At 48.2% G+C, this 24,550-nt stretch overlaps 1 protein-coding gene across 4 annotated transcripts; it reads left to right on the top strand.

Moving 5' to 3' along the window:
• The first annotated feature begins 16,730 nt into the window (after positions 1 to 16,730).
• On the top strand, positions 16,731 to 23,728 carry LOC100278107 (uncharacterized). Of its 4 annotated transcripts, XM_023300757.2 has the most exons (3): positions 16,731 to 17,562; positions 21,153 to 21,757; positions 21,872 to 23,728. In XM_023300757.2, exons 1-3 carry the CDS (start codon positions 16,830 to 16,832, stop codon positions 23,375 to 23,377), a joined length of 2,844 nt encoding a protein of 947 aa, XP_023156525.1. In that variant the 5' UTR covers positions 16,731 to 16,829; the 3' UTR covers positions 23,378 to 23,728. The 4 variants fall into 4 exon arrangements, with proteins under 4 accessions (XP_023156525.1, NP_001348235.1, NP_001348234.1 ...); NM_001361306.1 differs by having other exon boundaries at positions 16,738 to 17,562; positions 21,153 to 23,726; NM_001361305.1 differs by lacking the exons at positions 21,153 to 21,757; positions 21,872 to 23,728 and adding an exon at positions 19,183 to 19,712 and having other exon boundaries at positions 16,738 to 17,562.
• The last annotated feature ends 822 nt before the right edge of the window (positions 23,729 to 24,550 follow it).

The raw sequence follows: 24,550 nt of genomic DNA, 5'->3' as shown, positions 1-24,550 counted from the left end.
TTTCTCGCTTTTTCGTATAATTTCTTGGGCCATCTCCCGGCCACCATTGTCCCAGATGTCGGTGAAAAATTTTCCACCGACCAGGCTTGCTTCGGCCGAGGGGTCTTTTATATCTTCAGAAGATAAGGCGGCTTCGGATTGTGTCAAGGATTTCACATGGTCACAGCCTTTCCTCTCCAAAATAGTGGCAATCCCCCTGGCACCCGAAAAGGCACATATGTCTCCGCGGCTATTCAAAACTTCTTCAAAAGCTTCAGCTTCGTGGCTGATCCATCCAATTGGGCCTTCGGGGTCACCCCTCATGAAGTTTTCCTCACTTGAGAATGCGCCAACGCTGGCGAAGCTAGTTCTTATTTTCTTAACACATTCTATAGATTTTTCATAACACCTTTTCTTGGATGCACGAAGCTCTTCAACGTTTTTTTCTAAATGATTGGCCCATTGTTCACTAATTTCTCGTTTTGTTTCCTCAAGTGTGCACTCTTCTTTAGCACTAACTAGCTGTTTTCGAAGATCTTCAATTTCGCGCTTCTGAGCCTCAGCTTGAGCTTTGAAAGCAGCTTCGTCTTCTTTTATTTTATTCACTAACGAGTGTAATATTTTATCTTTTTCGAGACCTTCGTTCCTTAGTTCAATTACTTCGGAACGAAGGTTGCTCAAGGCTATGGTACATCCTTCGTCTTCGGCATCTTTTTGTGCCCCGAGGGCATTGCTAAGTATAAGGCCCTATAAAAAATGCGTTAATAAGTTCAGGCAAACGAAAAATTTTGGTTTCAAGAAATAATACAAAGATCTCATTTTTTCACCTTTAAGCTATTGTACACCAAGCTGTCGGCCAGCTAGTTTTTTGACAACACCGAGAGCCCGTCTTCTAATGTTGGGAATCTGAAGCTCTTGCTCATCTCCCGACAGACAGAAATCTCCTTGCTGTCAGGGAGACAATACAAGAAGTCTTCTTCTCCGCTGCCGTTGAATATCAACGCCCCCTTTGGATATTTTAGTTTTTGGGCATAGAACTGAGCCTCTTGCTTTTCTTTTTCAGTCAACTCTTTCCTCGAAGCATGTCGTAAAATATAATTGAAACCTTGGAAAAATGCTTCGGGGGCGGCAGTGCCAGTTTCTTCAGCCAAAATTTGTTCTGCTGCTTCTGTTTCTTTGGTTTCCAAGGATTTCACATTGGCGGGATCTGAAGGCCCAGCTTCAGTCTCAGCTTGGTGCTTTGAAGTTTCGGCACCAAAGGCTTCGATTTGCACTTCGGGAGTTTCGGCAATTTTCTTCGGAGTAGTGCTCGAAGACTTTATTGTCTCCAATACATCCAGTACATTAACCATCCTTTTTCTTTTGGGGGTCATTGCTGGACCCTTTTGGCTTTTTGGTACTTCAACTTTTGCTGAAGGACTTAAAATTTCAGATGTCCTTGTTTCTTTACCCTTCAGTTCTTCTATTTTCTCTATCTCCAGCTATGACCGGCTCTTCGATATTCGGCAGGGGAGTCGGCTCCTTGGCTTCGGGGGCCGAAGAGGTTTCACCGACAAATTCAGGCACTGTGGCCGGTTCAATATAGCGTGGCCGGTGCGTAAGAACCTTCAACTTTTTCCTCTTCGGCGCTGGCTCACTAGGAGCGGCTGAAGCAACTTCCTTCCCAGAAGCCGTATCTTTCCTTTTTTGACCCCGTGTTGGGTAACGGTAGTCAGGATAAACGAACCCAATGGCATCAAATACTCGATTGAGTCTTTTCTTCTTTTGGCCTCCGAAGGTTGCAGATAGTGCAGTATCTTCTGCCTTCGAGTATGGTCCAAGCAGTTCATTGCTTGTGGCCTCAATACACTTCAGCCAGTCATCATCTGGCTCGACAAACTGATCTCCATATCTGAAGGTATATTTTAGCCTAACTAGTCCACCTTCGTCAGGTTTGCTGATGGTTTCTTTTGGCATTTCCCACTTTTCCACAAGTGGCCATACTCTGAAGGCAATATGCTCCTGGATCAAATCCCTCGTCCCGATGAAAGAACAAACTACACCGAAGGCTCTCCGGCATTCTTCGGCTGTTTCGTCAATGTCCACCTTCGGTTTCCGAAGGTCGAAGCGCTGTCAGATGGGGCGCATGATGATATCTTTAATATCTTCTCGCGTCTTCAAGTCGTTCTTCACATAGAACCATTCCTTCATCCAGTCCCCGGGCCATCTCTTCCGAAAATTTGGCACGGGACAGCTTGACCCAGAGCGCGCACCGAAGCCATAACAGCCAAAATTGTTGTGATATTGATCCTTACCCCATGGTTTCGTCTCATACAATAACTCATGCATACTGTAGAAACTTTTTGCATTTGGCTCCAAACCTTGGCTCTTCACGGCCCATACGAAGATTCCCATCCTTATGATTGCTTCGGGAGATATTTGATGGAGGCAAATTTCAAATATCTTCAAAACTTCTACCACGAAACTGCTCAAAGGAAACCGAAGTCCAGCCTTAAAGAAGCTTCGGAATATCATGACTTCATTCTCCTCGGGAGTCGGACAAGTTTTCTCTCCTTCGTCAGCCCTCACAATAGATAAATCCCGAAAATATCTACCCCTCATATTGACAAGATGGCTCTGTTTAATGCTTGATTTTCCAAAAACTACATGGCTTGGTCGCCAAGGTCGATCTTCGGAATCTTCACCACCACTTTCCACATCATAGCTGTCACTGTCACCAGTGTCTTCAGACAAACCCTCTAAAATCTCCCTAGTAATCTTCTCTGTATTTGTCTTTGCTATTGATTCAAGAAATTCGAGATTCATCTCCTCAGAAAGGCTCAGCTTCGTTTCAGCGGCAGCTTTCTTATCTTCAGACATCTTCGAAAATGCCGAGAAAGTGCTCTTGAAACCGAAGCTTAAAAAATTTAAAGCCAAGCAAGTGTTGGTGCGCAAGAGCTAAAAGTTGGGTGAGAAATAGCAGATGGTAAGAAAGTGTGCCAAATGAACCCGTGGTGAGCTCTTATTTATACGCCTAGTGCGTTGAAAACTGGAGGGTCCCGCTTGTCAATGACTGTTGCTATTCTAGCAAAGGGAAGGTGTTTTTTCGGACCTTCGGCTTAAGGCCTTCGTCCATGTTGCAATTTGAATTTATCACTCTAACAAATTAATATTGCGAGGGGCTACTGTTGGGGGCCTTCGGCTTCCGAAGGTCCTCAAAAACATAATTTGACAATCTTTTCCAAGTGAAATATGTGAACAGGTATCTTCGGATTCGGATCATGAACGTACAGAGCATGGTCAGGACGAAGCCTGAGCAAGACGAAAGGTGATTATGACGAAGGACAAGGTAATCACGAAGCTGTGCGCAGGAAAGCTTCGTCATGGCAGCAGAAAAGGGGAACCGACTTAAAGATGAAAAGGCAAATTAGACCTCGAAGAATTACTATAGAGTTATTAGCAAATGTAAAGGGCATGAATGTAATTTTACATGGGCTACGTCCCTTGCCTATAAATAGATGAACAGTACTCTCGTACTGTTCACGCAAACTTGGCATTCGCTTTTTGCATCACACTTGTACCCTTGCTTTCCTTCAAACCGAAGGTACATTTATAATTTGTTATTGTTGATATGGTAATGTAAATAAAAATAAGTTGATAATAATGTTTAAGTGTTTATGTTATTTTTCGTATCTTGCATATGAATTCTTCTTCATCATTTATTGTGCTTACGAAGGTTTTTCCTTCACAACCTTCGTCCGGAATTCATTATATCCGAAGGGAAATAAAGTCTCGAAGGACGAAGGACTTTAAAATTTAACACTTTTTATGTTGCCTTGTTCTTAACTCTTAGCATTTGAGAACAAGTCCCCAACAGGGATTAAAGGGCCAACAAGTTCTCCTGTTTTGGTGCTTAATGCTAAAGGGGGAGAAATTAAGGCTAAAGCAACTGGATCAGCCAACCACTTGTGAATTTTAAAAATTGTAGAGTTAGATTCTTGGTGTTTGATCAAAACTCTATTACTGCAAAAATTGTTCTGTTATGGGGGAGAGGTTTGATTATGGGAAAAGGGGGAGTTTTTGACATTTGATCAAATTTACTCTTAAAAATCTTTTGATTTGCCAAAACAAGTGTTTTTGACATCGAGATAGGAAAAAGAATTTGTTTTGTGAAAATAAACCAAGTGGTGGCAAAAGTGATCAAAATATGCCAAATCCTATGATAAATTTGTCTTGAAATTTGCACTCTTTAGCTTCTCTTTGAAAATGTTGTTGCATTTTTAGTTGCTTTTAATGTGTTGGCATAAATCACCAAAAAGGGGGAGATTGAAAGGGAAATGTGCCCTTGGGCCATTTCTATAAATGTTTTGGTGATTAGATGCCCAACATATATTGTTTTAGTGTATATGTGCTAAAGTGATAAAGAGATGCAAATCAAGAATTAAGGTATGTCTCTAGCCTTAGTGAATTGTTTTTGGTACTAACACATTCCTCTAAGTACTTGGAACCTTGTCAAACAAAATGAGATTGGATTAGAGAAGGATGGCAGTGCCCACCCAGACTTGCACCAGCCTGCAGGTTCACCGGACTGTCCGGTATGCACCGGACAGTGTCCATTGCCCAGGCTAGCGCATTGACGAACTCGCTGCTCTCAGGAATTGTTGGGGACACTGCGGCTAAAATTCACTGGACTGTCCGGTGTGCCAGCAACGCCCGCGCCAACGGTCGGCAACGAAATCAGCGTGCAATCAACGGGTGACGCGTGGCCAGCGCCAACGGTCACCAGGCCACACCAGACTGTCCGGTGTGCCACTGGACTGTCCTATGTGCCAAGGGGACTCTGGCTACAACGATCGGCTTCACCAAATAAGGAAGGAGATCGCACACTGTTCATGTCCGGTGGTTCACCAGACTGTCCGGTGCGCCCACGGACAGAAGACAATTACTGCCTACCAAATGGAGCTCCAATGGCTCCTAGCTGCCTTGGGGCTATAAAAGAGACCCCTAGGCGCATGGAGCAGAACACCAAGCCTCCATTGAACATCCTAAGACGCCTAGACTCCGCAAACACGCATCTGATTCATTGTCTTTGAGACTTGAGCACTTGTTTGAGTTGTGAACTCGTTGTGCCGTGTTTTGTGCTCGTTTCTTGACTTGTGTGCGTGTCATTGTTGTGCCTCTTGCTCTTGCGTGTGTTTCTATTCCCACCTTACTCTTGTGGTTTCATTGTGATCAATCTTGTAAGGGTGAGAGGCTCCAACTTGTGGAGATTCCTCACAAAGGGGATAAACTTGAGATAAAGAGAACTGTGGTATTCAAGTGAATCATTGGATCACCTGGAAGGGGTTGAGTGCAACCCTCGTCCGTTGGGACGCCACAACGTGGACTAGGCAAGTGTTCCACTTGGCCAAACCATGGGATAAAAATCACTGTGTCAGTTGTCTTTATTCTTGTGTGATTGTCTTTACTTCTACTCACTTTATAATTGCTCTAAGTTTAATACTCATCTTGTAAAGAGCAGTTAAGTGAAGAAGTTGTCTCCCTCTCTAGTCTTAGCATCGTGGTTTTGACTTCACTAACATTTCATAAACCAAGTTTGTGTTGTTTAGTATTGATTTTTACAGGATCACCTATTCACCCCCCTCTAGGTGCTCTCAATGATACTGGATGAGGAATAGAAGGCCAAAGAGATGGAACAACAAATCATGGACATGCAAGGCGAAGGCCACCACCAGTCGCAACAAAACCCTCTCCACATACCAGTCATGACCCCAACTACTTTTCAAGGAATAAATTACCTTGACGAGCGAAGCCCTCTCGCCGCATAGCTCCAAGCATCACCTTGGCCTAACAATTTCAAGGCAGGTACCTATCCCAAGTACAATGGCAACACCGACCCAGCACAGTAGATCATGAGATATCAAGTTGCAGTCACTTCATCCAGAGGAGACGATGCCGCCATGGCCAAATCCTTCATTATAGCCCTTGAAGGCCCAACCCTGACTTGGTATACAAGATTGCCACCATTATCAATCGACTCATAGAAAACACTCCACGACAAATTCTTGTTAAATTTTCAAGGGTACAAGCCAGATATAGATGCCTTAGCAGAATTATCACTCTGCAGGCAGCAGGAGAAAGAGACCCTTGAACTGGCCCCTCGGGGGGCAAGTGTTGGGGCGAAGGCGGATTGCCCCATCGCTCGGTACATTTATAACAAGAGGGATAAGTCAGGACGGAGCGGAAGTGAAGGCCCTAAGACGGAGGGAGCAAAGGCCTTAAGGCGGAGGGAGCGTTCAAGGCAGGCGAAGGCTCTGCCGGTTCCTTGCGCGGTCAGGAATGGTGAAGGCCTCACTAACTTCCGAATACCAAGCGCACGGAACTCAGGAGCCACTGTTACTACCAGCGCGTTGTTGTCAGAGTAGGCCCGTGTAAAACCGCTCTAGGCCACCTGGTCCCACTTGTAAGTCACAATGAAGGTAGGCTAAATGGTGTATCCATCTGTGTTGTACCTAATCACACTATGATGACCTGTAATAACCCTTGGGAGAGGAATATTCTAGGGATAACGTAGGTAACCAGGGGCATAAATTAATGTATTTGCCAAGGTGAGACCGCCCCATGGTTACCTATAAATACCCCGCATAGTACCCTAACGCGAGAGGCTGAAAAACAATGTTGCTCTAATCCACCGTGTTGACAAGCATCAAACCATTCCCGTCTCCCACTGTTTGGATTAGTTTGACCACGTGTCAGCAAGTTCCAACATTTGGCGCTCACCGTTCATGCTTCGAAAAACCATTCCCGCGATGGCTCCCAAGAAAGCGACTTCGAAGGCCACCACTTCCGTCGACGACGCAGCGAAGGTGGCCCTTCTCGCTGAGAAGAAGGGCAAGACAGCCCTCGTTGACGACATCCCTCATAAGGTCCTCGAGGATGAGGCAATCATCAGCAGGAGACATCACCAAGAGAATCCACCCACCTAGAGGGCACTGTTCGCACATGCAGCTCTGAGGGATTACCTCGGACGCCACCGTCAGTTTTCACCCTGAGAGGCTGATGACATCATTGAAGACGACGAAGTCCTAGGCATCTCAGCTGAGGACCAACTCAAGTTGCGAGCTCTTCGCATCAAGAACAATTACTTACGGAATCAGAAAGAAATACTTGCAGCCAAGCGTCAGCGCATCACCATGCAGGCCAAGGTCAGCAGATGATACTGGATGAGGAATAGAAGGCCAAAGAGCTGGAACGACAAATCACAGACATGCAAGGCGAAGGCCACCACCAGTCGCAACAAAACCCTCTCCACATACCAGCCTTGACCCCAGCTACTTTCCAAGGACTAAATTACCTTGACGAGTGAAGCCATCTTGCTTCACAGCTCCAAGCATCACCTTGGCCTAACAATTTCAGTGCGGGTACCTATCCCAAGTACAACAGCAGCACCGACCCAGCATAATACATCGTGAGCTATCAAGTTGTGGTCGCTTCATCCGGAGGAGATGACGCCACCATGGCCAAACCCTTCATTATAGTCCTCGAAGGCCCAGCCCTCACTTGGTATACAAGAATGCCACCATTATCAATTGACTCATGGAAAACACTTCGCGAAAAATTCTTGATAAAATTTCAAGGGTACAGGCCAGACATTGATGCCCTTGCAGAATTATCACTCTGCAGTCAGCAGGAGAAAGAGACCCTTGAACTGGCCCCTCGGGGGGGGCAAGTGTTGGGCGAAGGCGGATTGCCCCCTCGCTCGGTTCATTTATAAGAAGAGGGATAAATTAGGACGGAGCGGAAGCGAAGGCCCTAAGACGGAGGGGGCGAAGGTCTTAAGATGGATGGAGCGTTCAAGGCAGGTGAAGGCTCTCCGGTTCCTAGCATGGCCAGGAATGGCGAAGGCCTCCCCGACTTCCAAAGACCCGGCACACGGAACACGGGAGCCACTGTTACTACCAGCGTGTTGCTGTTAGAGCGGGCCCATGTAAAACCGCTCTAGGCTGCCTGGTCCCACTTGTAAGTCATAGTGAAGGTAGGGTAAATGGTGTATCCATCTGTGTTGTACCTAATCACACTGTAATTGAAAGGGAAATAGGGTTTAACCTTTTCCTATAAATGATTTTGGTGGTTGAATGCCCAACACAAATAATTGGACTAACTAGTTTGCTCTAGATTATATATTCTAATGGTGCTAAAGGTTCAACACAAACCAATAAAAAGATCAAGTTAGGGTTCAAAAAGAAAGGAGCAAAGAAACCCAAGTGTGCCCTAGCCTAGCGCACCGGACTGTCCGGTGTGCCACCAGACAGTGTCTGGTGCACCAGGACTGTACGACTCTGAACTCTTCACCTTCGGGTTTCTCAGGCGTCGCTCCGCTATAATTCACCGAACTGTCCGGTGTGACAGCGGAGCAACGGCTCTTCGGCGCAACGCTCGACTACACAGTGCCTCTGACAACGTTACAGTTTGCGACAGAAGTCAGAACAGAGGTCAGAGGCGCATCGGACAGTGAACAGTGTTGTCCGGTGCCACCAGAAGTCAGCGCTCCAACGATCGACTGTGTCAGAACCCTAACGGTTGGGTGACGTGGCTGGCACACCGGACAGTGTCTGGTGGCGCACCAGACTGTCCAGTGCGCCCATCGACAACAGCCACCCCAACGGTTGTTTTGGTGGTTGAGGGCTATAAATACCCACCAACCACCTCCACTCCAACCATCCCAGCATTCACAACAGTGCATTCAATACAAGAGCAATACACTTCACTCCAAAGACACAATTCAAGTGACCGATCCGCTCAAAGTCACAAATTCAACTCTAGCGCATTTAGGACTTGTGAGATGATTCCTTGTGTTCATTGTTGCTCTTGTTTGCTTGGCTTGGCTTTCTTTTCTTTCTCACGTCTTACTCTCAAGCTTTGTAAACATGGCAAGAGACACCAATTGTGTCGTGGTCCTTGCGGGGTCTAAGTAACCCGTGAGATTAAGGAAGAAGCCTCACTTGGTCTAAGTGACCGTTTGAGAGAGGGAAAGGGTTGAAAGAGACCCGGTCTTTGTGACCACCTCAACGGGGACTAGGTTCTTTAGAACCGAACCTCGGTAAAACAAATCACCGTGTCATCCGCTTTATTTTCTTGGTTGATTTGTTTTCCCCTCTCTCCTGGACTTGATATTCGCTCTAACACTAACCCTGACTTGTAGTGTGTGTTTAAAGTTGTAAATTTCAGTTTCTGCCTATCCACCCCCCTCTAGGCGACTTTCAATTGGTATCAGAGCCGGTACTTCATTAGAGTCTAACCACTCGAAGTGATGTCAGAAGGATCCGCCAAGAGGGAGATAGAAACGGCCACAAGCCACGGGAAGGCTCCATCAAGAGAGTCTGGCACCAAAGGAAGGGAGGAATCACCTCCCCGCGTCAGGTCGCATCGGAGTGGCGAAAAGAAGAAAAAGATGAAGAAACTAGTCTACTACGAGATCGACTCTTCGTCGTCCTCCACCTCCAGCTCTGACGCCGCATCCGTCACTTCTAAGCGCCATGAGCGCAAGAAGTTTAATAAGATCCTCCTATGCTATCCTCGCATTTCTAAACGCACTCCTTTACTTTCCGTTCCATTAGGCAAACCACCGGTTTTTATGGTGAAGATTATTGTATGTGGAGTGATAAAATAAGGAATCACCTAACCTCACTCCACGCAAGCATATGGGATATTGTTGAGTTTGAGTGCAGGTTCCATCCGTGGGGGATGAAGGATATGACTCGGACGAAGTCGCCCAAATCCGGCACTTCAACTCCCAAGCCACTACTATACTTCTCGCCTCTCTATGTCGACAGGAGTATAATAAAGTGCAAGGGTTGAAGAGCACCAAGGAGATTTGGGACATGCTCAAGACCGCGCACGAGGGAGATGAGGTGACCAAGATCACCAAACGGGAGACGATCGAGGGAGAGCTTGGTCGTTTCGTCCTCAACCAAGGAGAGGAGCCACAAGCCATGTACAACCGGCTCAAGACCTTGGTGAATCAAGTGCGCAACCTCGGGAGCACAAAATGAGATGACCATGAAATGGTCAAGGTTATTCTTAGATCACTCGTATTTCAAAATTCTACTCAAGTTCAATTAATACATGGTGATCCTAGATATAAGCTAATGTCTCCCGAGGAAGTTATAGGAAAGTTTGTGAGCTTTGAATTGATGATCAAAGGCTCCAAACAAATTGTCAACTTGGAGCAAGGCGGCACCTCTACACCCGAGGTGCAACCCGTCGCATTCAAAGCGACGGAGGAGAAGAAAGAAGACTCTACATCAAGTAGGCTCCCCATCGACGCCTCCAAGCTCGACAATGAGGAGATGACGCTTATCATCAAGAGCTTCCGTCAAATCCTCAAGCAAAGGAGGGGGAAAGACTACAAACCCCGCTACAGGAGGGTGTGCTACAAATGTGGTGAGCCCGATCATTTTATCGCTAAATGCCCTATGTCTAGTAACAGGGACAACGACAAGAAGGGGAGGAAGAAGGAAAAGAAGAAGTACTACAAGAAGAAGGGCGGCGATGCCCACACGTGTCGGGAATGGGACTCCGACATGAGCTCCACCGACTCCTCCTCCGATGAGGATGCCGCCAACATCGCCGTCAACAAAGGACTTCTCTTCCCCAATATCGGCCACAAGTGCCTCATGGCAAAGGACGGCAAAAGGAAGAAGGTAAAATCTAGAGCCTTCACTAAATATACAACATCTAGTGATGAGGGTAGCTCTAGTGAAGATGAGAATAATTTGCTTACTCTTTTTTCCAACCTTAACATGCAACAAAAGGAAAAATTAAATGAATTGATAGGAGTTATTCATGAGAAGGATGAACTCTTTGATAGCCAAGAGGAATTCCTGATTAAGGAAAACAAAACGCATGTTAAAGTTAAAAATGCTTATGCTCAGGAAATAGAAAAATGTAAAAACTTGACTAAGGAGCTTAGCACTTGCCATGACACTATTTCCAACCTTAGAACTGAGAATGCTAGTTTAATTACTAAGGTTGAAAAGTTAAATGTTTGTGATGATTCAATTGTCAATCTTAGAAATGAAAATGCTAGTTTTGTCGGTGTTTCGACCCCGGGGGGTCCCTGGACCGACGAGTAAATTGTCGCTGCGTGTCCCAGCCCAGATGGGTCGGCGCGAGAAGGAACACAAGGGGGGAAAACAGTAAGGGGAAACCGCGGCCTTCGTGTTGTCCTGCGCCTAGGGCGGATGCGCTTGCAGTAGGGGGTTACAAGCGTTCGCGAGGGAGAGAGAGAGAGGGTGCGAGCCTCGTGCGTCGGCCTGTTCTCCAGCGCGGCCACCTTCTCGTGCGAGAGCCCTGGACCTTCCTTTTATAGATGTAAGGAGAGGGCCCAGGTGTACAATGGGGGGTGTAGCAATGTGCTAACGTGTCTAGCAAAGGGGAGCCAGAGCCCTATGTACATGCCGTCGTGGCTGTCGGAGAGGTTTTGGCGCCCTGTTCATGTGATGTCGTGGCCGTCGGAGGAGCGCTTGAGCCCCGTGGAAGTACAGCTGTCGGGGCTGTCGGATCCTTGTTGACGTCTCCTTGCTTCCGTAAGGGGCTGAGAGCCGCCGTCATCATGGAGCACGCGGGGTGCCATCATTACTTGTTTACCGGGGCAAACCAGATGGGACGCCGGTCTTGTTCCCCGTAGCCTGAGCTAGCTAGGAGTAGGGTAATGATGCCCCCCCATCGTCGTGGTCGGTCCGAGCCCGAGGTCGGGCGAGGCGGAGGCTCCTCCGAGGTCGAAGCTGAGTCCGGGCCCGGGGGTCAGGCGAGGCGGAGACCGTCGTCCGAGATCGAGGTTGAGTCCGAGCCCCGGGGGTCGGGCGAGGCGGAGATCGTCGTCCGAGGTCGAGGTTGAGTTCGAGCCCCGGGGGTCGGGCGAGGCGGAGATCGTCGTCCGAGGTCGAGGTTGAGTCTGAGCCCTAGGGTCGGGCGAGGCGGAGACCGCCTTTCGGAGTCGAGGCTGAGTCCAAGCTCTGGGGTCGGGCGAGGCGGAGTCCGTCGTCCGAGGTCGAGGTTGAGTCCGAGCCCTGGGGTCGGGCGAGGCGGAGACCGCCTTCCGGAGTCGAGGCTGAGTCCGAGCTCTAGGGTCGGGCGAGGCGGAGTCCGTCGTCCAGCATCGAGGTTGAGTCCGAGCCCTAGGGTCGGGCGAGGAGGAGCTTCCTATGGCACCCGAGGCTGGACTTAGCTGCTGTCAGCCTCACTATGGCGAGTGGCACAGCAGTCGGAGCACCACAGGCGGTGCTGTTTTCCTGTCAGGTCAGCCAGTGGAGGGGCGAAGTGACTGCGGTCACTTCGGCCTTGTCGACTGAGGAGCGTGCGTTAGGATAAGGTGTCAGACGATCCTTGCATTGAATGCTCCTACGATACGGTCGGTTGGCACAGCGATCCGGCCAAGGTTGCTTCTCCGCGAAGCCTGCCCGAACTGGGCCTCGGGCGAGTCGGAGGTGCGTCCGTTGCTTGAGGAGACCCTCGGGCGAGGCGTGAATCTGCCTTGGTCTACTGTTCCTGCCCGAGGCTGGGCTCGGGCGAGGTGAGATCGTGTCCCTTGGGTGGATGGAGCCTTGACCGGAATCACGCCCATCAGGCCTTTGCAGCTTTGTGCTGATGGGGGTTTACCAGCTGAGATTAGGAGTCTTGGGGGTACCCCTAATTATGTTCCCCGACAAGTTTAATTGCTAAGATTGATAAATTGAATGAATCAATTTCTAGCCTTAAAACTGAGAATGATAAGTTAATTTCTAAGGCTAAAGATTTGAGTGTTTGCAATATTTCTATTTCTAATCTTAGAAATGAGAATGCTATTTTACATGCTAAGATTGATGAATTAAATACTCGCAAACCCTCTACATCTACTGTTGATCATATCTCTTTTATGTCTATGACTAATGTGTTTTCAAGTGTATTTCTATGCTAAGTCGTAGATTGAAAGGGAAATAGGAGTCTTCGGCGAAGACAAGGCTTTCACTCCACTCTATCAGTATCATTTATCCTTCGCCATCACTCCACATCACTCTCACAATTGGTATAATCTTTCGCTCATATTTACTTGTACCAATGGGGGGAGAAAGTAAAGAGGGCTCTCAAAATCTTCGTTTTTGGCGATTAATGCCAAAGGGGGAGAAATATTAAGCCCAAAGCAAAAGGACCACACCACCAAACTTCAAAAAATTTCGAAATGATAATGCTTGTCTTTTCAATTGGTGTCTTATGATGAAAAATTTTAGTTGATATATTTCAAATTGGTATGTTGATTTTCAATTAATACATTTTCAAAAGCATCCCAAGTATAAATTTCAATTGGTATCTATTAAAACCCTCTTGAAAACTAAGAGGAGAATTTCATTCAGGGGAAGTTTTGTTTAAGTCAAAGGAAAAGCATTTGAAACAGGGGGAGAAAATTTCAAATTTTGAAAATGCTTCTCGAAATCTTATTCATATACCTTTGACCATATGCAAAAAGTTTTTGAAAAGATTTTCCAAAAGAATTTGCAAAAACAAAACAAGTGGTGCAAATGTGGTCCAAAATGTTAAATAAAAGAAAGCAAACCATGCATATCTAGTAAAAGTATAAATTGGTTTAAGTCCAAGTAACCTATGCACTTAACTTATGCAAACTAGTTCAATTCTGCACTTATATATTTGCTTTGGTTTGTGTTGGCATCAATCACCAAAAAGGGGGAGATTGAAAGGGAAATAGGGTTTAACCTTTTCCTATAAATGATTTTGGTGGTTGAATGCCCAACACAAATAATTGGACTAACTAGTTTGATCTAGATTATATATTCTACAGGTGCTAAAGGTTCAACACAAACCAATAAAAAGATCAAGTTAGGGTTCAAAATAAAGGAGCAAAGAAACCCAAGTGTGCCCTGGCCTGGCGCACCGGACTGTCCGGTGTGCCACCGGACAGTGTCCGGTGCACCAAGACCGTACGACTCTGAATTCTTCACCTTCAGGTTTCTCAGGCGTCGCTCCGCTATAATTCACCGTACTGTCTGGTGTGACAGCGGAGCAACGGCTCTTCGGCGCAACGGTTGACTACACAGTGCCCCTGACAACGCTATAGTTCGCGGCAGAAGTCAGAACAGAGGTCAGAGGCGCACCGGACACTAAACAGTGGATGTCCGGTGCGGCACCGGACTGTCTGGTGCCACCAGAAGTCAGCGCTCCAACGATCGACTGCTTTAGAACCCTAACGGTTGGGTCACATGGCTGGCACACCGGACAATGTCCGGTGGCGCACCGGACTGTCCGGTGCGCCCATCGACAGCAGCCACCCCCAACGATTGTTTTGGTGGTTGAGGGCTATAAATACCCCCAACCACCCCCACTCCAACCATCCAAGCATTCACAACAGTGCATTCAATACAAGAGCAATACACTTCACTCCAAAGACACAATTCAAGTGATTGATCCGCTCAAAGTCACAAATTCAACTCTAGCGCATTAGGACTTGTGAGAGGATTCCTTGTGTTCATTGTTGCTCTTGTTTGCTTGGCTTGGCTTTCTTTTCTTTCTCACTTCTTACTCTCAAGCTTTGTAAGCGGGGCAAGAGACACAAATTGTGTGGTGGTCCTTGTGGGGTCTAAGTGACCCGTGAGATTAAGGAAGAAGCCTCACTCGATCTAAGTGACCGTTTGAGAGAGGGAAAGGGTTGAAAGAGACCCGGTCTTTGTGACCATCTCAATGGAGACTAGGTTCTTTAGAACCGAACCTCGGTAAAACAAATCACCGTGTCATCCACTTTATTTTCTTGGTTGATTTGTTTTCCTCTCTCTCCCGGACTTGATATTCGCTCTAACGCTAACCCCGGTTTGTATTGTGTGTTTAAAGTTGTAAATTTTAGTTTTCGCCTATCCACCCCCTCTAGGCGACTTTCAGTAATGACATGTAATAACCCTTGGATGGGGAATATTCCAGTGATAACGTAGGTAACTAGGGGCATAATTGTATTTGCCAACGTGAGACCGCCCCCTGGTTATCTATAAATACCCCCGCACAGTACCCTAATGTGAGTGGCGGAAAAACATTGTTGCTCTAATCCACCATGTTGACAAGCATGAAATCATTCCTGTTCTCCCACTGTTTGGATTAGTTTGACCACATGTCAGCAAGTTCCAACAATCACGATGCCCAAGAGGGGGGTGAATTGGGCTTTTTGAAATTTCTTGCAAAAGATTAAACCCTAATCTTAAGCTCAACTTCATCCAACTACTTAGCTAGACCACGAAAGCTAGGGAAATCTAAACAAAACCTAAGTCATCATGGCAACTACTAGCAATGTAAATACTCAAAGTAAATTGCTCAAAATAATTACGGAATGTAAAGCAAGGGCAAGAAAACTCCTCCAAATTTTTCCCGAGGTATTAGAGAGTTAACACTCTCCACTAGTCCTTGTTAGAGCACCCGCACAAGGGTGTAGCTCCACCTTAGTCCTCGTAAGGACCAAGTGCTCACTATAAGATGATTCCTCATGACCGCATACAATCTTTGAGCCGGGTCACCAACAAAGCCTCTTGGGTGATCATCGAGCTCCAATCACCACCAAACCATCTAGGTGATGTCGATCACCAAGAGTAACAAGCTCTAGGCTTTCAGTTGACCATGACAAGCCTAATGTGAGTGGTGGGTGGTCTAGGTGGCTCTCTCTTGCACTAATGAGACACTAATCATGGGATTATGATTTTCTAATGACCTCACTATGCCATGGAACTTTCAAACTCAAAGCAATGAATGTTATATGGTTGGGGCACCAAGACAATGATTGATGCTGGTGGAGGGGGTATAAATACCCCAACAACTCGAAACTAGCCGTTACTGTACATGTTCTCGGAAAATTTCAAAGGCCCATTCATGAAGAGGTGCTTGGCAACATTTACTCTCACCTTGCTAATTGAGGTGGAGGGAACATAACTCAAATAGTTGAGTGCTCTTCATGGTCTTACACTTGTTAAGTGAGAGGTAGAAAGAAGAGCACACATGTGTTCGCTAGCCAAACCGGGAGAAGGGCATATGGCATACGCTGAAATTGGGGTCCATCCTGCAGTAGTGGCAACTGTTCTAACTAGACTTGATCTGCTCAACATTATTGTTACCCAAATAAAATATTTGTAAGGTATAATTGATGTTAGACCAATTACCTTCAATTTTATATTTGAGCTAGAGTGAGATCACTTACATGAAGCTAGACTTATTAGTTCAATTTCATATTTATTTTAGTCAATCAGTACAATTGATTTTTGGAACAACTATTTATGCCTTCTTGCTGATCTTTACAAAAAAATTGTATATATGAAATGATGCTTATAAAAATGGGAGAAATATTGCACCTTCACTCAACCCCTCTGTCTAAATTTCTCAAATATCAACCTTATTATAATGAAAGCATCCTTTTCTTTATTAACACCCTTCTCCAAATCCTAAACCTAAACCAAGCCTAGATCTACCCACCTTGCATCTAGATTAGATTTTTTGTTTTTGTTTTGATTAGTTCAATTTTATATTTTGTTTCAATTAGCCGATATAATTAGTTTTTTATTAAAAAACTATTCATCCTTGCTCCAATCGTCATATCAATCCTAACAAAAGTTTTTACACATGGTTCTTATGGAAATAGGAGGAAGGCCGTACCTTCGCTTAAACTCTAATTTTTTTTTTCAGATTTCAACCTTGTTATAATGGAAAACCCTATTCCTCTGATAATAATAAAAATTACCAGGAATGCCCTCCTTCCTCCGATCCCGGGGTCACACCGTCCGAAGCCCAAACCAAGCCCAGACCGATCGACCCTGTCCAAAGCTTATCTAGGTTTTCGGTTCCTCCACAGGATGGCCGATCCCGCCGCCGGAGGCGCCATGGTCCCCGCTGCCGGAGGCGGCAGCGTGTGGGCGAACGGCGCCCCCCGCTTCGGCGACATGGTCTGGGCCAAGGTGAAGTCGCACCCGTGGTGGCCGGGCCACATCTACAGCGTCAGCCTCACCGACGACGAGGAGGTGCACCGCGGCTACCGCTACGGGCTGGTCCTGGTCGCCTTCTTCGGCGACAAAAGCTACGGGTGGTTCGAGCCCAGCGAGCTCGTCCCCTTCGAGGAGCACTTCACCGAGAAGGCGGCCCAGGGCGGCAGCACCCGCAGTAGTTTCGCCGGCGCCGTGGCGGAGGCCGTCGACGAGGTAGCCCGTCGCAGCGCGCTAGCGCTGCTCTGCCCGTGCAAGAGCCCCGACGCCTTCCGCCCCCACCCCAGCGACGGCAACTTCCTCCTGGTCGATGTCCCGGCATTCGACACTGACGCTGACTACCACCCCGACCAGATCCAGGCCGCACGGCAGCGGTTCGTGCCGCGGAAGGCGCTCGACTACCTGCTGGACGCCGCCGTGACTCAGCGGGACGCGGCGGAAAAAGCGGCGCGCACCGTGCCTGGGATGGAGATGGCCGCGCTGTTCTCGGCGTACCGTCGCGCAGTGTTCTCGCCGATAGACAACACCTACGCCCAAGCGTTCGGGGTGGATCCCGAGCTGGCGCTTGCTGCCGAGCAGAAAGCCGCGGCAGAGCGAGCTCAACGAGGTATCAACACTCACACGCCCAATCCTAGCTGTATTATTGACTGCGCCGTTGTTCTTGTTGCTCTGTACTTGAAATTGATGGCTAAACAACGTTATTACTGCACTGCTTCTATAGATCAAGCAACGAATTATTTTGATGTGAATAGCGGAGTGGATCTGATTCAAATAGTTTCTATTCTGCTTTTTCTGTTGAACTGCTGGTTGCATCTTTTTCATCAGGGAGAGCGATTATTGAATTTGGGATGGTAGTCATGCAGAAAGCTGTTGAATAAATGATAACTTGTGTTGTTTCACGGGATTGAACCCAACTTAGTAAGATGAGATATGCTTATCCACAGATCGATCTGCATTTGTTCTAGAAATTGAACATCTGTCTGATAGTATCATATATGTGTGTATACGATACTATCCTAGTATGCATGCGAGTTAGGTCTTTTCTTGTTATAGCTTTGTCCTCGGATAAAAAAAAACCCATCCACGATCTTGCGGGCATGAAGCGTCTGAAGCTGTGACTTGTTTGCATCATGAAGTTTTAAAGCTATGACTAGTTAGCATCATGGTGTTATTAGAGTCTTGAGGTGTTTTACAAACATGCATAGGAAGCTTTTCCTGTAGTATATTTAGTTCTTTTGCACTACGACCACAATTATCAGTTTTCTGTTCATTCCATCCATATAAAAGCTGCATGTTCCTATTAAATTACGGGTTCACATATAAAAGCTGCATGTTTTATCGAACTTTTCATTCTGCTTTGTCAAGGAGGATGCACCTAATTAGTCCTTATGCATATAGTCAGTACAGAGCAACAAAATTCATGTTTATAGACGAACCACTATAACCTGTGTCTGTGCGAAATTGATTCTGAGTGAACATCCATGCGACTGATTAAATATGTTGGTCCCTCGTTGAGATGTGAGGACTGATAGCTTTGGGGGTATTCCTTGACATAATAATAATAATAAACTTTTGTTCTGGATGCATTGTTTGCCTGTTCATTATGGGCAGGAGGCACTGCGATAAGCTGGTTGGGTCCGCATGTACACGGTGAAGGGGAAGGCACTGCGCTCCACATTGATCCATTGTGGTGCTCCTTAGCTATTGGTATTTATATAAGCATGTATACGATATGTCAGAATAGATATGTTAATCAGAGCATTCAGAGTAACTGGTTTGGTTAGACTGTGCTCCTTGAGGGCTTGTTCGTTTATATATTAATCCATGTTGGTTGGGTGGGATTGAGTTGGTTTAAAACCATAGCAAGTCAAAATACATCTCAATCCCACCCAATCCACTCCAATCCACATGAAATATTAATAACCGAACAAGCCCTAAATAAGATCCTAACATCTGTAAACGAGGTATCACTTCACAGCCTTACAGGCATTAGGTGAAAGTTCCCGGGGAGAGTGTTTTTGCCCAAGTTGCATCCTACATTCCTACGTTGAGACTGAACCCATTACAACTGTGAAAAATCCACCCTCACCAAACATATTGCGGACTGCTATATATGCAATGAGTAGCTTGGTGTGCCCAGTCCCACATGTCATGTTGGCATCATCTTCCTTTTGCCTCTCCTTGATCTTCCATTATGTTCACAAAATGTGTTGTTTGTGCCTTCCAGGGATCTAACATGAAAGATTCCGATGGTACATCACTGACCATTGAGCCTGTTGGACTAGCGATTGGCGTGCGTGCGTGCCCCATTGCTGCGATTGGAGGCTTTCTGAGCTTCCTCTTGAGGACGAAGCTCTATGGGGAAAGAGTGGTGGCAATGTAGATTATACGCTGGGGAAAGAGTGTAGATTCAGCCTAACTTGATAGCTCTTGGCAATGTTTTGCACAGGGCTTGGAGCATATAGCAGGCTCCTTTTTGCAAGCCTATTTAGATTAAGCACAGGCAAGCACTAGATCAAAATGAAACACTAATCCTGGTCTCCTGGAGGTGGCATCGGAAACAGGAAGCAGTGCAGAATATGACGTAGGAGTATTCTCCTTGGTGGTGGTGGTCGTCAGCGTACTTTTGTGTTCTTTTCCTTGCCTCCTAGGTCTTGGCTTCCTGCTAGCCCGGACCAGTCACCCTGCAGCTGGTCGCTTGGCCCAGCAGAGCAGTGTGGTTCAGACTCTCCCCAACAAGGTTTTGTTTAGTTACTCTAGTATTGACCCTAATCCATATAGTTTAAGTTACACCCCAATTTATCTCAATACATGAGTATTGAGGTCAATACTAGAGTATCTAAACTAGGCCCAAAGCGTTTAGAAAGATTTCCTCCTATATTATCCTCTAACAATGTTCTCTAAAGTGTTTAGAGGATGTTATTCTGTCCTCTGTCTATATATTTTCTCTCCTTTCTTCTATCCATTTTAATACTTTAAGCAACAGATTAAGTAAAACTAAAATACGTATAAAACATACATTTTAGGATATGACAAATACATATATACAAAAATCTAGAGTAAAATAAGTCTCTAATATAGATATTTTTGTATGCAAGACGGGATATAGAGGTCACTTTTGGAGAGGAATAAGAGGGATATATTTGATCGTAAAAGAGGGATATAAGAATTAGATAGAGGATAAAATCTTTTTAGAGGAAACCGTGAAAGAAATGGTATAGATGACGCTGCCGGAGAAGAATAAGATATGGAAGATTGAATCTTTTAGAGGAGACTTAAAAAGATAGAGGTATATGAGGAATATATATGGCACTGCTGGAGGAGAATAAAATATAGAGCACGAAATCTTTTAGCGAGACTATACAAAAAAAAATGGATCTAGGTGACGCTGCTCGATACAGTCTGAGCCCGTTCTGCCCTATTAGGACCATCCAACCAACCCAAATATTAGGAGTTGTTTTGCCAAAAGAAAAGAATATTAGGAGTTGCTGCAGTTTCAATTCTATTTTTATATAAAAAATGTTATATATGAATAGACAAAGAAGCAGAAGAAGTTGTCATGGCATCCGATTCATGGATAGAAGAGACGTGTTTCGTGCTGGTAGAGAGGTGAAAGCAACGGCGCAGGCAGCGAGCCATCCGCATCCAACACCAGCAGCACGCATCTCTGCTGCCACGTCTACAGAGATTAGCGTCGCCAAGCGCATCTGCTAAGCTTCCTCCTTCACACAAGAAGTAAATTAACATTTCCCAGGCAATTACGGCTAAATTAAAGTTGGCCTTTGATGCATGTCCTCGCCGCCATCACTACGACACACCGGTCGATTCGGTCCTTCTGCATGTTGCCGTCCAGTACAGTACGACTTCATCACTTGAACAGCACGATCTAGCCATGTTGCCACTCCCACATGTCTCAAGTGTGAGCCACCACACTTGACACTAGTCATTGTGTTTAAAAGATATAACTACTTTTTGCATAATTAGCTTCTTTATACCACGGCCGTGGCATTATTTTGTTTGATTATTGTTAGGTAGAAATCATTTGTGAAGCATTCACGTTTGTACTGGCAGTAGATAGCACTTGCCGCCTTGCGTTGACTGCGATGTTCTTGTGTGCCTGCTCTGCTTCGCTGCTGCTGACGGAGACAGTGGGACTGACTGACTGACATGGCCCACTCGGATGGTGATGCCTTGCAGCGCGGCCGCTCAAAGGGGGCCCCAGGAAGACGGCGGACCAGGCCACACCGGCGGCCGGCCGCCGGAGGGGAGGCGCCGGCGGCGCCGCCGCCAGGCTCATGGAGAAGATCGTGCCCGGAGCGCCCGCCATGAAGACCAAGTCCAGCAAGAAGGACCAGTACCTGCTCAAGCGCCGGGACGCGCCCGAGGCCTCCGCACACAGCCAGCCGCAGCTCCCAGACGCGCCGCCGCCGGCACCCACGCTCGCGGCGGAGGACGGACCACCTGGCTTCCCGGCCAGCGGCGACCCGCCCACACCGCCGCTGCCCGGGAGCTCCGTCGCTGACGAGGACTTCATGCTGCAGAGGCGCGTCCCGCTCGTCGATGTCCCTCCCGCCGTCCAGGCCCAGCCGAGCGAGGGCCCCGCCGCGCCCAAGAACGCGACCAAGCTCAAGAAGCCCCGCAAGCGCGAGCGGGAGGAAGGCCCCGATGCAACCCCCGACTCCGCGGACGCCGCCGGCGACCCCAAGAAGAAGAAGAAAAAGAAGAAGCTTTCCGACGTGGACGGCGCTGGCGGCAAGGTCGCCTTCGTGGTTGAGGGCCGCGACGTGCTTGATCTGACGCAGGTACTATCGGACATCCGGAACCTCCCGCTGGCTCCCTTCCATGGCGCCGAACGTCTCATCTCTGACGCCGCTCGCTCCTTCGTCCTCGCGTTCCGCTCAAAATACTACAAGAAGAGCTACGAGAACGACCCACCCGAGGAGTTGAAGAGCCTGGACAAGCCCAGTGCCGCCGCCACTGACGGCCAGTCGCCCAAGAAGAAGAAGCCTGCCCCGAGGCCTGGCGCAGGGAACGACCCCACCAAAGCCGGCGTCAAGCGCGGGCCATCGGACCGCCAGGGGGAGCTGGCCATCAAGAAGAAAGCCAAGCTCGATAAGATCAAGGTACTGTCCAGTGAGAAGAAGGCCGCCGGTCTGGAGCAGAAAGACACGGCGGCGGCGGCGGCGCAGCAGCAGGCACGGGCTGCAGGCGCCAAGGACAAGGCCGAGATGGGCGCAGCCAAGAAGAAGGAGCCGGCGTCGGCTCGCACAGTCAGGACCCCGTCGCCGACAGCGCTGATGATGAAGTTCCCGCTGAACAGCACGCTGCCGTCGGTGGCGTCGCTCAAGGCGCGGTTCGCGCGCTTCGGCCCGCTGGACGTGGACGGCATCCGCGTGTACTGGAAGTCCCACATGTGCCGGGTCGTGTACAGGTTCAAGTTCGACGCGGAGGCCGCGCTCAGGTACGCCAAGGCCAACGCCATGTTCGGGCAGGTGGACACGCAGTACCACCTCCGCGAGGTCGAGGCGGGGGCGGGCCGCGAGCCGCTGGCGGCGCCGGAAGCAGCCCCGCAGCAGCGCTCCGAGCTGCGGCTCATGGAGACCGCTGCGTTCAGGCCCGGCACCTCCGGCAACGGAGCTCCGCTGCCCATGTCCAGGGCCGGGGCCGCGCCGGCGCGTCCGGCCGTGGGGGTGGGGCAGCCGCCCAAGTCGATCTTGAAGAAGAGCACCGACGAGGGAAGCTCTGGGACCACCAGGGAGGTCTCCCGTGTGAAGTTCGTGCTGGACGGCGCGGACGGTGGCACGCTCGCGCCGCCGCCGAGCGTCGGCGGCAATGGCAATGGCGCAGACGGGGGCTCATCAATGGTGGCCAAGGCCGCTAAATCCGTCGGGTTCGCTCCTTCCCAGGCTCTGCAGCCACCACCGCGCACGCTGCAGCCGCCCATGCGCCCGGCGCACCAGCAGCCTCCGCGCGCCGCCGTCACGCAGCAGCTCCCGCCGCCGCCGCTGCCTCAGCATCTCCCGTACCACCAGCACCCCCGCGGCGCCGACGGGACTCCGCTGGCCCCTCCCCCAGGTCAGCTGCTGGCATACCCGCCTCGTGGCCACGGCGAGGGCCCCTCCGCGCTTCCTGGGCTACCGCCGCCGCTGCCGTACCAGCCTCGCCCCACCGGCTTCCCCGGTGGACAGCAGCTGGGGTACCCGCCTCGCTCCGGTGACAACCTGCCACTCCTCGCTGGACAGCCGCAGTTCCCGCCTCGTCCCAGCAACGCCAAGGCTGGCAGTGAGGGTCCAGCGTGGAGGAGGGGGGAGAAGGAGTTCAAGGAGGAGGTGTGGAGGCTGATGACGGGGATCGCCAAGATGGTGGAGCCTCTCACGGACAAGAACGGCTTCTTCCCCTACCACCTGTTCCGAGCGCAGTGAGCCTGCTCCCAGTTCCCCACGGGCTCGCATGCACGAGCGCAGCAGAGGTGGGGTCGCCGCAGCTGAGCTGCATGGAGCTGCCGCGTTGTATCCGTCGGGTCGGGCCCCAGGGCCAGTGGTAGCAAAATAGCCGTAATAGCAACCGGGCCGGAGAGAGTGAAGGCTGGCCGGTGCCTTTGTTCCTTTGGTAACGTATGTGTGGTTTCGTAGTACTCTGGTTTATGCTCCGTCGTGTAGACTCTGGGCTGACTGGGAAGTAGACTTGTACAATAGGATGTTGTAGTGCTTGTTTTGTTTTGTTTTTGAAATCATCTTCATTTTCTATTTAATAATAACTGCAGTATTATCGATCGAAAAACTCGGGCTAGTTTAGAAGCCACAAAACTGGAGAGGATTAAAGATTGAAAAACTCTAAGGGCTAGTTTAGGAGCCACAAAACCGGAGAGAATTAAAGAGACTAAAATTCACTACTTATTCCATTTTGAATAAGAAAGGGATTTTAACCCCTCTAATCCTCTCTGACTTTTAGACTTCTAAACTAGCCTTAAGGTCAAACCACCCTGCAACGTAGGAGTTAGTAAATAATGAGCCACTAGGCAGGTTTCTTTGATGCACGATGCACATAATTGAAGTTTCGCATTATGTGGAGCTTGGACGATAACAGGAGTGCAAAGACCTTCGTCTAAGAGTGACGTTTAGGTTTAGTTTGAAAACTCAAAATCTCCTCCGGGTTGAGGGAGATTGAAGAAATAATGAACTAATTTCCATCTAACCACCTTCAACTCTAAAGGAGATTTGAGTTTCTAAACTAACACTTTGAAGTAACTTCAACCAAGAAAAATGTGCATGTCACATATAGCGCTCGTAATATGGGTCGGACTTTTTGGGTAAGCATGGATACATCCCAAAAATATGAGTCCTAAGCATGAGTCAACATGAAATAATATGAGCCGTGCTAGTACTGCTCGAAGGCGGGCCTAGACCGAGCCTCAAATTCAGTGTTATTAAAACTACGTTTAAACGTCAAAACTCTAATTAGAGGTTGAAATCACGTTTTAGCGTTTTGGCGTTCTAAACTGTAAAACGCAGTGTTTTATGCATTTTAGACCATTAGCTATTTTTGGGCCCGGTCTATTAGTTACTTTAGGGGTTCAATCCAGCTCATGGGTGAAG

Source organism: Zea mays, chromosome 8 (genome assembly GCF_902167145.1).
Source record: "Zea mays cultivar B73 chromosome 8, Zm-B73-REFERENCE-NAM-5.0, whole genome shotgun sequence".
NCBI classification, from domain to species: domain Eukaryota; kingdom Viridiplantae; phylum Streptophyta; class Magnoliopsida; order Poales; family Poaceae; genus Zea; species Zea mays.
This window is presented reverse-complemented; position numbering and strand designations above follow the sequence as displayed.